The following is a 12708-nucleotide window of genomic DNA, read 5'->3' as shown; positions in this document are numbered from 1 at the left end:
ACACACTTTTCAGTTGTGCCCACAAATGTTCTATGGGATTGAGGTCAGGGATTTGTGACGGCCACTCCAATACCTTGACTTTGTCCTTAAGCCATTTTGCCACAACTGTGGAAGTATGCTTGGGGTCAATGTCCATTTGGAAGACCCATTTGCGACCAAGCTTTAACTTCCTGACTGATGTCTTGAGATGTTGCTTCAATAAATCTTGTTTTCCTCATGATGCCATCTTTTTTGTGAAGTGCACCAGTTCCTCCTGCAGCAAAACCCCCCACAACATGATGCTGCCACCCCCGTGCTTCACGGTTGGGATGGTGGTCTTCGGCTTGCAAGCTTCCCCCTTTTTCCTCCAAACATAACAATGGTCATTATGGCCAAACAGTTCTATTTTTGTTTCATCAGACCAGAGGACATTTCTCCAAAAAGTACAATCTTTGTCCCCATGTGCAGTTGCAAACCGTAGTCTGGCTTTTCTATGGCGGTTTTGGAGCAGTGGCTTCTTCCTTGCCGAGCAGCCTTTCAGGTTATGTCGATATAGGACTCATTTTACTGTGGATATAGATACTTTTGTACCTGCTTCCTCCAGTATCTTCACAAGGTCCTTTGCTGTTGTTCTGGGATTGATTTGCACTTTTCGCAGCAAGGTACGTTCATCTCTAAGAGACAGAACGCATCTCCTTCCTGAGCGTTATGACGGCTGCATGGTCCCATGGTGTTTATACTTGCGTACTATTGTTTGTACAGATGAACGTGGAACCTTCAGGCGTTTTCAAATAGCTCCCAATGTTGAACCAGACTTGTGGAGGTCTACAAAGTCTACAAAGTCTTGGCTGATTTCTTTAGATTTTCCCATGATGTCAAGCAAAGAGGCACTGAGTTTGTTTCTACAGATTGTAAATTGAAAATGTTTTGCTAAAATTATTATTATATTATTGATCAATTGACTGGGACTTTTCAGATCACTCAGTAGTGCTATCTGCAGGGTTAGCTCCAGGTAAATATTGCAATTATTCAGCCATTCCTGGATCTGTGACCAAAAACAAGCTACATACTGTATAGGCTGTACCAAAACAAATGATCTAAGGATTCTGCCTCTTCACAGCAAAATCTGCAGAGCTGGGAAGGGTGTATCCCCCATATAAATAAAATTATATTGGTTGCAAGAATAATTTAAATTGAGAAATTCTAAGTCTTGAATCCGTCGGCATTTTGTGTATCAGTTCATATACCATGTGGCATGGAATCGGTACGTCAAAAATATCTCCCAACGATTTTGCAATCTATATAACACGGCTGTCAATTTTTTGGTCCTCAAATGAAACCGGTATACATTTTTATTTGTCACAATTTTCTTTAACCAATTGTGGTCTTTAATGCAGGGCCGACAACCAGTTCCTTACTTTTTCCCCCTTCCATTTTCCTCTTCCATTTTTGCAGCAATGCTGCAAATAGTTGGTTGTAATTTCAGGTAGAGCAGACTGTCACGGCTGATGAAAGGAGCGGACCAAGGTGCAGCGTCGTGAGCGTACATGTTCTTTAATTAAGAAAAGATGTCGAACAAAACAATACACACTACAAAACAAAACCGTGAAGCTTAAGGCTAAGTGCCATAAAGAAAGTCAACTTCCCACAAACACAGGTGGGAAAAAGGGTACCTAAGTATGGTTCCCAATCAGAGACAACGATAGACAGCTGTCCCTGATTGAGAACCATACCTGGCCAAAACATGGAGATAGAGAATCATAGAAACACAAAACATAGAAAGGCCCATCCCAACTCACGCCCTGACCAAACCAAAATAGAGACATAAAAAGGATCTCCAAGGTCAGGACGTGACACAGACACTTCCATATGTTTTTTGGCCATGCAACACCAGTGGTGGGTTTTCAAATCATATGTTATTTGTCACATGCTTTGTAAACAACAGGTGTAGACTAAGAGTGAAATTCTTACTTACAGGTCATTTTCCAACAATGCAGAGTTAAAGATTGATACATTTTTTTATAAAATAGAAATAGTGAATGAATGCGTGTGTGCGTGTGTGTGTGTGTGTGTGAGACGTCAGAATGCATGTGTGTGTGGTATGTGTGTGTGAGTATAAGTAGTGTGTGTGTGTTGGGGTGTCAGTGTAATTGTGTGTGTGTGTTTGGGTAGAGTTCAATGTGTGTGCATAGAGTCAGTGCACAACACAAGAGTTAGTGCTTGTTCAGCAGTCTTACGGCTTGGGGGTAGAAGCTGTTCAGGGTCCAGTTGGTTCTAAACTTGGTGCACTGGTAACGCTTGCTGTATGGTAGCAAAGAGAACAGTCTATAACTTGGCTGGAGTCTTTGACAATTATTAGGGCCGTCCTCTGACACCACCTGGTATAGAGGTCCTGAATGGCAGGGAGCTCGGCTCTAGTGATGTACTGGGCCGAACTCACTATCCTCTGCAGCGCCTTGTGGTCGGGTGCCTTGCAGTTGCCGTATCAAATGGTGATGCAGCCAGTCAAGATGCTCTCAATGCTGCAGCTGTAGAACTGTTTAAGGGCATCCTCTCATACTGTTATGAGGTTCTACTGGCAAGACGTCACTGCACCTTCGTTGGCGCATACTGTCCTCAGTGTCGGGACCTCTGGGGGTTGAAACGTTGAGACTACCTGGCATCGGAGCGCATGTTTGCGATACAGGAGTTGCTCATGTGCCACATGTGAGATATCAAAACAAATAATTGAAAGAGAACTCAAGGTTACTTGCGTAACCCAGGTTGTCTGATATCGTGAGTGAGACATCTCACAGCATTCCCTTACTCGCAAGAGTGTGAGGAAGGCGGTATGCTCAAGAATGACCAGAGGGTAGGCGAGTGGCTAATTATAATGGGGGAAGGGGCTCAGTTCCTTTCCACTCGACCTATCTGACCAACAGATGTGTAATAGGTTCTTCGAGCTTCTGAGATTCTGGTGAATCCCATATGTGAGATATTTCACTCACAATATCAGAGAACCTGGGTTACGTAAGTAACCTTACATTTCAACACCCACTGTCATATTCATTCATCTCTTCCAACCCCATAGACTCCCCTTCTCCCACCCATTGCCATTCCATCTCCTAGGTTGTCATAGTTACAAACCACTCCCCACGGCTGTACTGGTGAGAGTGTTCTTACATCGTAGGGTAGAAGAGGGAATTGAAACCTCTCTGGCCTTTCAGCTGTGAACAGCAACGGTGGTGAAGTCCCTCAAACTGTAGAGTGGAAAATAAAACTTAACTTTGCCACCTCCAGACCCCTAAGGACCCATCTCTTATAAACAAAGACCTAGGGAGAGAGGACTTACTGGCAAGCATTCATTGGTTTGGAAATGTGTACGCCCAAATCAAAACATACATGATAAAATAGTAGTGATCAAGTCTGATTGCATTGGCACAAAACTGATTCACAAGCTGATTTGCTCCCTATGCCTTCTATACAAAGTTTAATGTCAAGGCCTTTCAAAACTGCTAACTTAAATGAAAATGAATGAACGTATTTTCTGCAAGCATTTAAAAGAAGTCAAGTGTATTTTCTAATGTGCACATTTCTGGTGCTTTGCTGTGGTGCAGGCAGCCCTCCCCCACTTCCTCCATCTCTCTCTGAGCTGAGCTGTGGGTTGCTTAGACATGAAAATATCTCGCTATGAAGCCAGCAAGAACAATGTGGGTAACAAGTCGTTTTAGATATACCATAGTGAGCCTTTCTCCAAAGGTCATCAGGGCAAAGGGGAGGAGCTATGTTATGCTACTTTATAGCATAATCCAATCCATATAGTTTAATCTTACCTATGAGAATGCCTATATACAGTATACACATATGTATATACTGCAAATACAGTATTTCCTGTTTTCAAGAAAAGGAAAAAGAAAGCTACTGAGAGTGACATACAGTATGTGTGAAGACAACAGTGCAGGTGTAGGCCTTACACAGGAAATAACATGTTTTTTTTTCCAACAGGTACTTCCTGAAATAGTATTATCAGACAGTTGCACAATACCAATGCAGGTAAAGACACTGAGCAATGAATTAAAATAAATGATGCCATGTAGTGTGCTGTGGTATGTTGAGTTATTCTTTACATTTAGCATCACTACGTCAGGGGAAATATAGTATTCTTTCTAACAAATACGGTATATCTACATATATTTCAGGATGTTGTGTATCCCTTGAAATCATCTGAATTAATGTAAACTAAACAGTTTTGAAAGCATAGGTTGTCCAATAAAAGTGGTCTCTTGGCACAACTTAGGGGGTAAATAGAGCATAGGGACAGGGAGCCGCCTTTCTGGATTTAAGGCTACTAAGCCCATGAAACTGTCCTGTGAGATTATTGATATGTTTAGCAAGCTCAGACTATCTAGCCTCTTTGTCAAACAGGTGCATGTTTGGTTTATTTTTTGTCATTGTACCTCTTCAGTGTCATTCGATCAATGTTTTCATTCCTTGCTGCTGCTTGAATGGACTTCTTCCCTCCTCTCACTTCCTTGGCTGCTCTTTCAAGAACCTCAAAGTGGGCAAGACCCCTGCTAGTTTGACATTTGTATACACAGGGCATGATTGTGTCTGCTCTGTAACAATAAAAATGCACTATCTTGAGTTCATCTGCATGACAAATTGCAAAATATGCATAAAATTGACAATGTAATCATTATTTGTATGGGGTATAATGAGCCATTTGCCCAACTTGCCCCTGGCCAAATGGCACAATTTCCCCCAGAGCAACCATTTTTACTGTATTAGCCCACACAGCTATGAAGATGCACTTTCATGCTAGGTTTAGGATGTCATATTGTAGCTTATAGAGAACCTAACTGATGCATAAAACAGTCTTTAAATGATCTACTTTGGTTTAGATACAAGCATCAAGAAAACTTTAACACAATAAATGCATTTTTCCTTCACAGACTCCATGAAATTATGACCTCTTCCTAAATATTTGGTCACATGATTCATTCTGTGTAGAATATTCTAGAAACAAGGGGTGGCTCAACTAACCCTTTGGCACGACTTATCCTTCTGGTAAAACCAATAGACTTCTTTCACCTGACTGATCTCATCTGATATTCTTGTAACTATAACTAAGTTATATAAAATGAACTAGATGTGATATTTGTGAAGAGACATATGCACACGCTCATCATGAACACTATCGTAGTTTATCTCTCTCTTCCATTTGATTCTCATCATTGAAAGTTTTCAGTTTCTCTTTTCATTTCGCAACCGTGTTATTGACAATATAAAGCAGTCTAGATTACAGATGAGAGCATGGTTTCAAAAGCCAATGGAAGAGAGAAAGAAGGAGATAAGAGGTGGTTTTACACGAAAAGGAACACGAGGTTGTAAAATTATTGGGGTGATAGAAGATGTGATTAGGGGGCTAAAGTCCTGAGAGGGCCCTCAGTTTCCTAGTTGGTATATTTTATCTTTATTTAACTAGGCAAGTCAGTTAAGAACAAATTCTTATTCTCAATGACGGCCTAGGAACAGTGGGTTAACTGCCTGTTCAGGGGCAGAACGACAGATTTGTACCTTGTCAGCTCAGGGATAGTAACTTGCAACCTTTCGGTTACTAGTCCAACGCTCTAACCACTAAGCTACCCTGCCGCCCCGGACGTTTACTTCATAAATTATCGTGTTTATGCACTAAAACCGTCTATTGACATGTACTGGCTCATTGACTTCCCTCCTTTGGCCTAATTTCCTACCAAGAAAGATGATCGAAGAAAGTTCTGAGGATAAAGTTGGATATGGGGCTGTGAGAGAATAGGTCTTAAATAACCAGGGTGGATTCTGGATTCAAAATGGTTTGATTTCAAAATCAACTAATACATGTAGATTAGAGAATGATGTGTCTGTTGTGTGTTTCTTCGTATGCCTGATAGTAAACTGCATCTGCAAGAGCGAAAGAGAGACGGAAGGAGAAAAAGCGAGACGGAAGGAGAAGGAGAAAACGCCTGTGACTGTTAGACCTCTTCCTGTGGTTTGTACCACGTGGGCGGAGAGGTTTAAAAAGGAGACAACTTCTTCTTCTTCATCATCCACTTCTTCTAGGGAGGGGAGAAGACACCGGGCACCTAGACCGCTGGACAAGCTCTTCACCTTTTATAGAGACAAAGGAGTCTTCACTCAGGTACAGTATGAACATATTGCATCAGGTAAAAAAATTATGTTATTTCATTATGAGATGGAATAGAAATCGTCAAAGAGATCATTCTAATGGGGGCCATTGTTACTAGTCCATTCACTCTCTACGACGCTAAAATATCTGAATGTGTACAGTTGATCAATGTGTGGGGGAAAATGTATATAGTAATAGTGTGAAATCTTCATTCATTAATTTAAAAAGAAGAAACCATACCAAATGTTCACTGTAAAACAGAAATGGGGATAAATTCGGGACATTTTGGAGTATTGCATTGTCTTTAGATTTCAAGTGAATAAGAAGTAGTTTACTATAACCTATAATTGTTAGGAGAATCGTTTTTACTTCACCTGTCTTCAGAGGGGAAAAAAGCTCACTCACGTAAGACAAAATGGCTTCCACCAGATAATGCCTCAATAGACTGATCTTAGCTGAGTACAATGCCGTTGGTATGTTGTCTGAACAGAACAATGCCATTGTACTGATCTAAGTTAGAGAAACTGACTCTGGGCGCCATTTGAGGGAAGGGGAGGTGTTGTCTTTTCCCCTTCATTTCTACTGCCTTTGATCAATGCTAAGACACTTCGGCATTAAGAACCTGTGCATTTTATTCTCTCTCAAATATGTGAAACTAACTGCATCATTCCTCATAACTATACAATTGTACATGACCATTACTCTATAGGAAGCTCCATAGCAATATATTTTTAAAAAATCCATGACGCTTGTATGTTTCTGTAATTGAAATCAAAATATTTTATTTTATGACGTGTCTATGGCTGTAAGTTGTTACAGTATGATATTTGTTTCAAACATTGTTCCCCCCTGCTGCTGTCTTGGTTGGACCAGGTCTCTCTTGATAAATGTAGTTTATCTCAATGAGAGTAACCTGGATAAATAAATGGGCACCAGTGTTGAGGCAGGTGCAGGAGAAGAAGCAAAAGAAGCGGGAAAGGAAGACATTGGAGGAAGTACAGTGCAGTCATCCATAAAGTAGAAAGCACTACTAAACTCCTCACCACAGTGTAGTGTTTCCTACTTTATGGATGAGTGTACTGTTGGCTACGGTGACAAAGACATAGCAACCAAAATGGCGCCTGAAGAGAGAGACTGTTCACATACAGGAAGTGAGAAAAAGAGGAACCCGCTTTTTTCACATAGTGGTGGTGTGCGCAACTCAGAGTGTCACCCCCTACAGTTCACATGGGCTGTGCACCCACCCAACACTGAACAAAGCTGGAAAAACCTCATGCGTCTCCTTAAAAAAATGTGAGGCACTAAATGTGTTTTCGTATTACAATTCTGAACATTAAATGTTTTAAATGTCTCAAACTGTATAGATATACTAGTTTCCGTTGAACTGTAAATGGTCTGGTCCTTTAAAGAGGTCTTATCATTCTATGTTGTATCATTCTATGCTTTTGATTTAGAAATGTATGATGCATATTGATAAGTCTGTATTGGTAAGGGTATTGCAAAATTTGTGCTCAATAAAGAATGAAATAAAATGTGCATTTTTTGGTATTTTCTATAACTATATATATATATATATATATATAACTACATTTGCATTTTGCATTTTTAACACCAAGTCAAAATCAAAATTCACATAATAATCCACAGCACAACTGCTTTTTATGTGAAAATATACTTTATTCCTGTAAAAAGATCCATATTGAAAGAAATCGCCACCATTTCAAGTCAACAAGTCCTCTGTGCACTACTTCTGAGTTATTGTTCCTCAATCAACAACACTGCCTCCACATGCAAAAAAAACATCTGAAAAACAATATTAACAAAATCAAAACAAAACATATTTAAAGGTGAGCTTTTCCAAAATGGGTAATACAAACCTTAAGATACAAAAGGTAAATCTTCCCCTTGTTTTCAAAAGAAAGCATATATACAGGTTAGGAAAGACAACAAAAAGTTCCATTCTCTGTATGAAAATATGATCATACCTTATAGTCCAAAGCCCCATAGTGCCGCACTTACAGTAACTTACAGCTAGCTGTAAATTATAATACACATACACACACAGACTCCTGACACTCCATAATACTCCACACTTGGCTTCCACTGCATCAATAATCAAATCAGATGACTAAAATATTGCAAACATAATGCCAAGTAACGTTAGACCTATACATAAATATGACGATAATAAATAAGGCCAAATATGGGTATAACAACATTATTATGCATGCAATCAATAAAGTAGTGTAAACAACATATTAAGACTAAACAGGTCTCGTAAGGCTAAATATTATGTCAACTATATCAAAATGCTTGCTAAGGGTTAAGGTCCTATTTAGATAGCAGAGCAGGAGCAGGGTAGATGTAGCCTGTGTGGAGACAGACATGGGCAGTAGTAGTACGCTCCTAAAGCTTGCAACAACAATGAATGCTACTAGCTTTCTGACTACAGATTAGAGCAGGTAGGTAGGGGAACATTGGTCCATTAAAGGCTGTGAAGGAATACAAATATCCACTGTAAATGTTCAGCCACTTTAAAGTACAACCCGACTCGCACAGTACAGCACTGATATCATCTCTGCTTTCTTACCAGGATTATTCAAGGCCAGCTCAAAAGTGGCGCAACCGATGTTTCCTCGTTTTCTGCTATTCGTTATGGTCCCTTTTACAGTGCCTTGCGAAATTATTCGGCCCCCTTGAACTTTGCGACCTTTTGCCCCATTTCCGGCTTCAAACATAAAGATATAAAACTGTATTTTTTTGTGAAGAATCAACAACAAGTGGGACACAATCATGAAGTGGAACGACATTTATTGGATATTTCAAACGTTTTTAACAAATCAAAAACTGAAAAATTGGGCGTGCAAAATTATTCAGCCCCTTTACTTTCAGTGCAGCAAACTCTCTCCAGAAGTTCAGTGAGGATCTCTGAATGATCCAATGTTGACCTAAATGACTAATGATGATAAATACAATCCACCTGTGTGTAATCAAGTCTCCGTATAAATGCACCTGCACTGTGATAGTCTCAGAGGTCCGTTAAAAGCGCAGAGAGCATCATGAAGAACAAGGAACACACCAGGCAGGTCCGAGATACTGTTGTGAAGAAGTTTAAAGCCGGATTTGGATACAAAAAGATTTCCCAAGCTTTAAACATCCCAAAGAGCACTGTGCAAGCGATAATATTGAAATGGAAAGAGTCTCAGACCACGGCAAATCTACCAAGACCTGGCCGTCCCTCTAAACTTTCAGCTCATACAAGGAGAAGACTGATCAGAGATGCAGCCAAGAGGCCCATGATCACTCTGGATGAACTGCAGAGATCTACAGCTGAGGTGGGAGACTCTGTCCATAGGACAACAATCAGTCGTATATTGCACAAATCTGGCCTTTATGGAAGAGTGGCAAGAAGAAAGCCATTTCTTAAAGATATCCATAAAAAGTGTCGGTTAAAGTTTGCCACAAGCCACCTGGGAGACACACCAAACATGTGGAAGAAGGTGCTCTGGTCAGATGAAACCAAAATTGAACTTTTTGGCAACAATGCAAAACGTTATGTTTGGCGTAAAAGCAACACAGATCAACACCCTGAACACACCATCCCCACTGTCAAACATGGTGGTGGCAGCATCATGGTTTGGGCCTGCTTTTCTTCAACAGGGACAGGGAAGATGGTTAAAATTGATGGGAAGATGGATGGAGCCAAATACATGACCATTCTGGAAGAAAACCTGATGGAGTCTGCAAAAGACCTGAGACTGGGACGGAGATTTGTCTTCCAACAAGACAATGATCCAAAACATAAAGCAAAATCTACAATGGAATGGTTCAAAAATAAACATATCCAGGTGTTAGAATGGCCAAGTCAAAGTCCAGACCTGAATCCAATCGAGAATCTGTGGAAAGAACTGAAAACTGCTGTTCACAAATGCTCTCCATCCAACCTCACTGAGCTCGAGCTGTTTTGCAAGGAGGAATGGGAAAAAATGTCAGTCTCTCGATGTGCAAAACTGATAGAGACATACCCCAAGCGACTTACAGCTGTAATCGCAGCAAAAGGTGGCGCTACAAAGTATTAACTTAAGGGGGCTGAATAATTTTGCACGCCCAATTTTTCAGTTTTTGATTTGTTAAAAAAGTTTGAAATATCCAATAAATGTCGTTCCACTTCATGATTGTGTCCCACTTGTTGTTGATTCTTCACAAAAAAATACAGTTTTATATCTTTATGTTTGATGCCTGAAATGTGGCAAAAGGTCGCAAAGTTCAAGGGGGCCGAATACTTTCGCAAGGCACTGTAATTTGTAACACTGATAGAACTATACAATTAAAATAATACATAAATAAAACTCAAAACATTCATAGCATCAAAGAAACCAGATTTGCCTCCTCCAATGTCTGGAGTCAGGTGTGCTTAGACTCCGCCCTCTGCTGGGGCTAATCCAATGGGTCGCAAGCAATGTTCAGAAAGTTGCAGATAAAACTGTGGCCTATAGAACAGACATGTCTCACATAGGCTGTTATTAGGTAGAACATACTATGTTGTATATTTCGAGCTATTTCACCCCAATGAACACACCCCTGGTGTTTCATGCTTGGTATCTCCTCGTTATAGTAACGGATAAAGCACCTAATGTTTTGGCAAGAATCTCCCTCTGCGGTTCAACAGACACATTTTAGTGAGAGGAGGTGGCTCAACCGAGCAGAGCTGAGTGACTAAAACTAGTTGAACCTGAGAAATGATTAACATTTAACACCAGCCCTGTATTCAACACAACACACAAATAAAACCAACTTATTACATTTACTAACTTTGCCTGTCATTTGGACACCTTCAGAAAACTATTACTGCATATTATACTGGATGGAGCAGCTGGATCAAACAATGCAGCTACAGTCCATGAGTTGAGTTGTTAACCATGGTAGAATAAAATGAACACTTCCAAACGTTTTAGTGTTCATTGTCCTTACAACACTCCTAAAATGGAGGAAAATAAACATCTACACCGAAAGAATAAGGACAGACTCAAGACAGACCCTGGACTATACTATGAAAGTACAGTGACAGGAAATTACCCCATACACGCCCAGACATGCACGCACACGCGCGCACACGCACACACACACACACACACAAGTATGAGTTCTGTGCGCCAACGTTAGACAGAAAGGCATAGATAGGTTTCAGTCTCGCCACCGTCAGTCTCGCTTTGTCTACACACTTCAGGAGGCCATAAAATCCATCCTTCCTCACACCAAAAACACAATTTACCAAACATACTCCACTTCAACACAAAGATCTAAAATAACTGACTTTATGGTTGTCAATCGTAATGAATGGACGGAGTTGTTAAACTTCCATTCAGCTATACTGTAGTGAGCTCATAATGAGTGAAAGTGTACAATTATCGTTAAAAACAATACTTTTTATATGAGACAGAGAGGGTCTCACTGACCAAACTGGTGTTTAAAATACAAAAAAACGGAAATGAGTTACCTTTGGTTTGTTCAACCATTCCTATGGGGAAAATTAATGGGGAAAGAACAGGGTTTTGGGATAAATAAATGCAGAAAATAAGGTCTGAGGTTAACACAAGCTTAGGAGATCTTATACTTTCTGTTCTATGAAATAATATCAGTCAGTTAACATAACCTTTATGAATTATGAAGCCTTAATGTGCTTTTTTTCCTAACATAAATGCTTGAAAGTTCACAAAAAGTGACATTAGCTGATGAAGATGATCTCATTAAAAAAAAACGTATAAGATCTCCTAAGCCTGTGTTTACCACAGATCCTATTTTCAACATTTATCCTAAAACCCTACAAAAACGTATTTAAAAACAATAATCTCCTCATAGGCTTTGTCCTACACACCATAGTGGAGTTAGTGCCTTAAAAAAATCCATTACTATTGATCTCTATTGACAGCTGGTATTATCAAGAAAGCCCATTGAAGCGGTATATTTAGCTGTATAATATCGGCCAAGGACAAGTTAGTGTATCTGTAGTGACAGAACACTCCAACTAAATGAACATAGACTAAGACAACGAAGACTGATAACAAACATGTAAAAGTGCTTTCAATAAGGGGGGGGGGGGGGGTAAATGTCCCAAGTTTCAATCCTTCTTGCTGGATCCAAGCTTTTTGAAAAGCTTCTTCCCTTTGGAGAAGAAGCCTTTCTTTTTCTTGCCTGGTGGGGAGGCATCTGTCTGGTCTGTTTGTGAGGGTCTTTCTGGTGGAACGTCGGGTGGAGAGGTGCTGATTCTGGGGGCGGCTTGTCTTGGGGCTGGGTTGGGATAGTATGCACCTGGGCCAGGGTCCATGGAGGGGTCTATCATGGCTGCTGCTGCGGATGGATTCAGGTCTAGGTGGTGGATATATGTGTGGACTGGGCCAGTCAGCCCTGTCTGTAGGGGTGAATGTGGAACCTCCTCTGGTGTTGTCTGCTCCATGGAGGTGCTCGGGCTCACCTTGGGGAGGGAAACCATGCAAACAGAGTATAAGAAAATAAAACTTTCTGATCATTTGTTTCCTTATTGTTATCAGGATTCTACTGAATCTGTCTATCCAAATAAAACTGTT

At 40.4% G+C, this 12708-nt stretch overlaps 1 protein-coding gene across 8 annotated transcripts in view; it reads right to left on the bottom strand.

Moving 5' to 3' along the window:
* Positions 1–10334: 10334 nt before the first annotated feature.
* LOC110537838 (peripheral-type benzodiazepine receptor-associated protein 1) overlaps positions 10335–12708 on the bottom strand; it is a 182021-nt gene continuing 179647 nt past the window's right edge. For 7 of the 8 annotated variants that reach the window (XM_036937863.1, XM_036937867.1, XM_036937868.1 and 4 more), the window contains one exon: positions 10335–12596. In XM_036937863.1, coding sequence (XP_036793758.1) covers positions 12243–12596 — 354 coding nt within the window. In that variant the 3' untranslated portion in view covers positions 10335–12242. The remainder of the gene's footprint in view (positions 12597–12708) is intronic. The other variant, XM_036937869.1, reaches the window with a different exon arrangement.

Source organism: Oncorhynchus mykiss, chromosome 12, assembly GCF_013265735.2.
Source record: "Oncorhynchus mykiss isolate Arlee chromosome 12, USDA_OmykA_1.1, whole genome shotgun sequence".
Classification (NCBI taxonomy): domain Eukaryota; kingdom Metazoa; phylum Chordata; class Actinopteri; order Salmoniformes; family Salmonidae; genus Oncorhynchus; species Oncorhynchus mykiss.
Note: the sequence above shows the minus strand (reverse complement) of the source record. Positions and strands in the feature narration are given on the sequence as shown.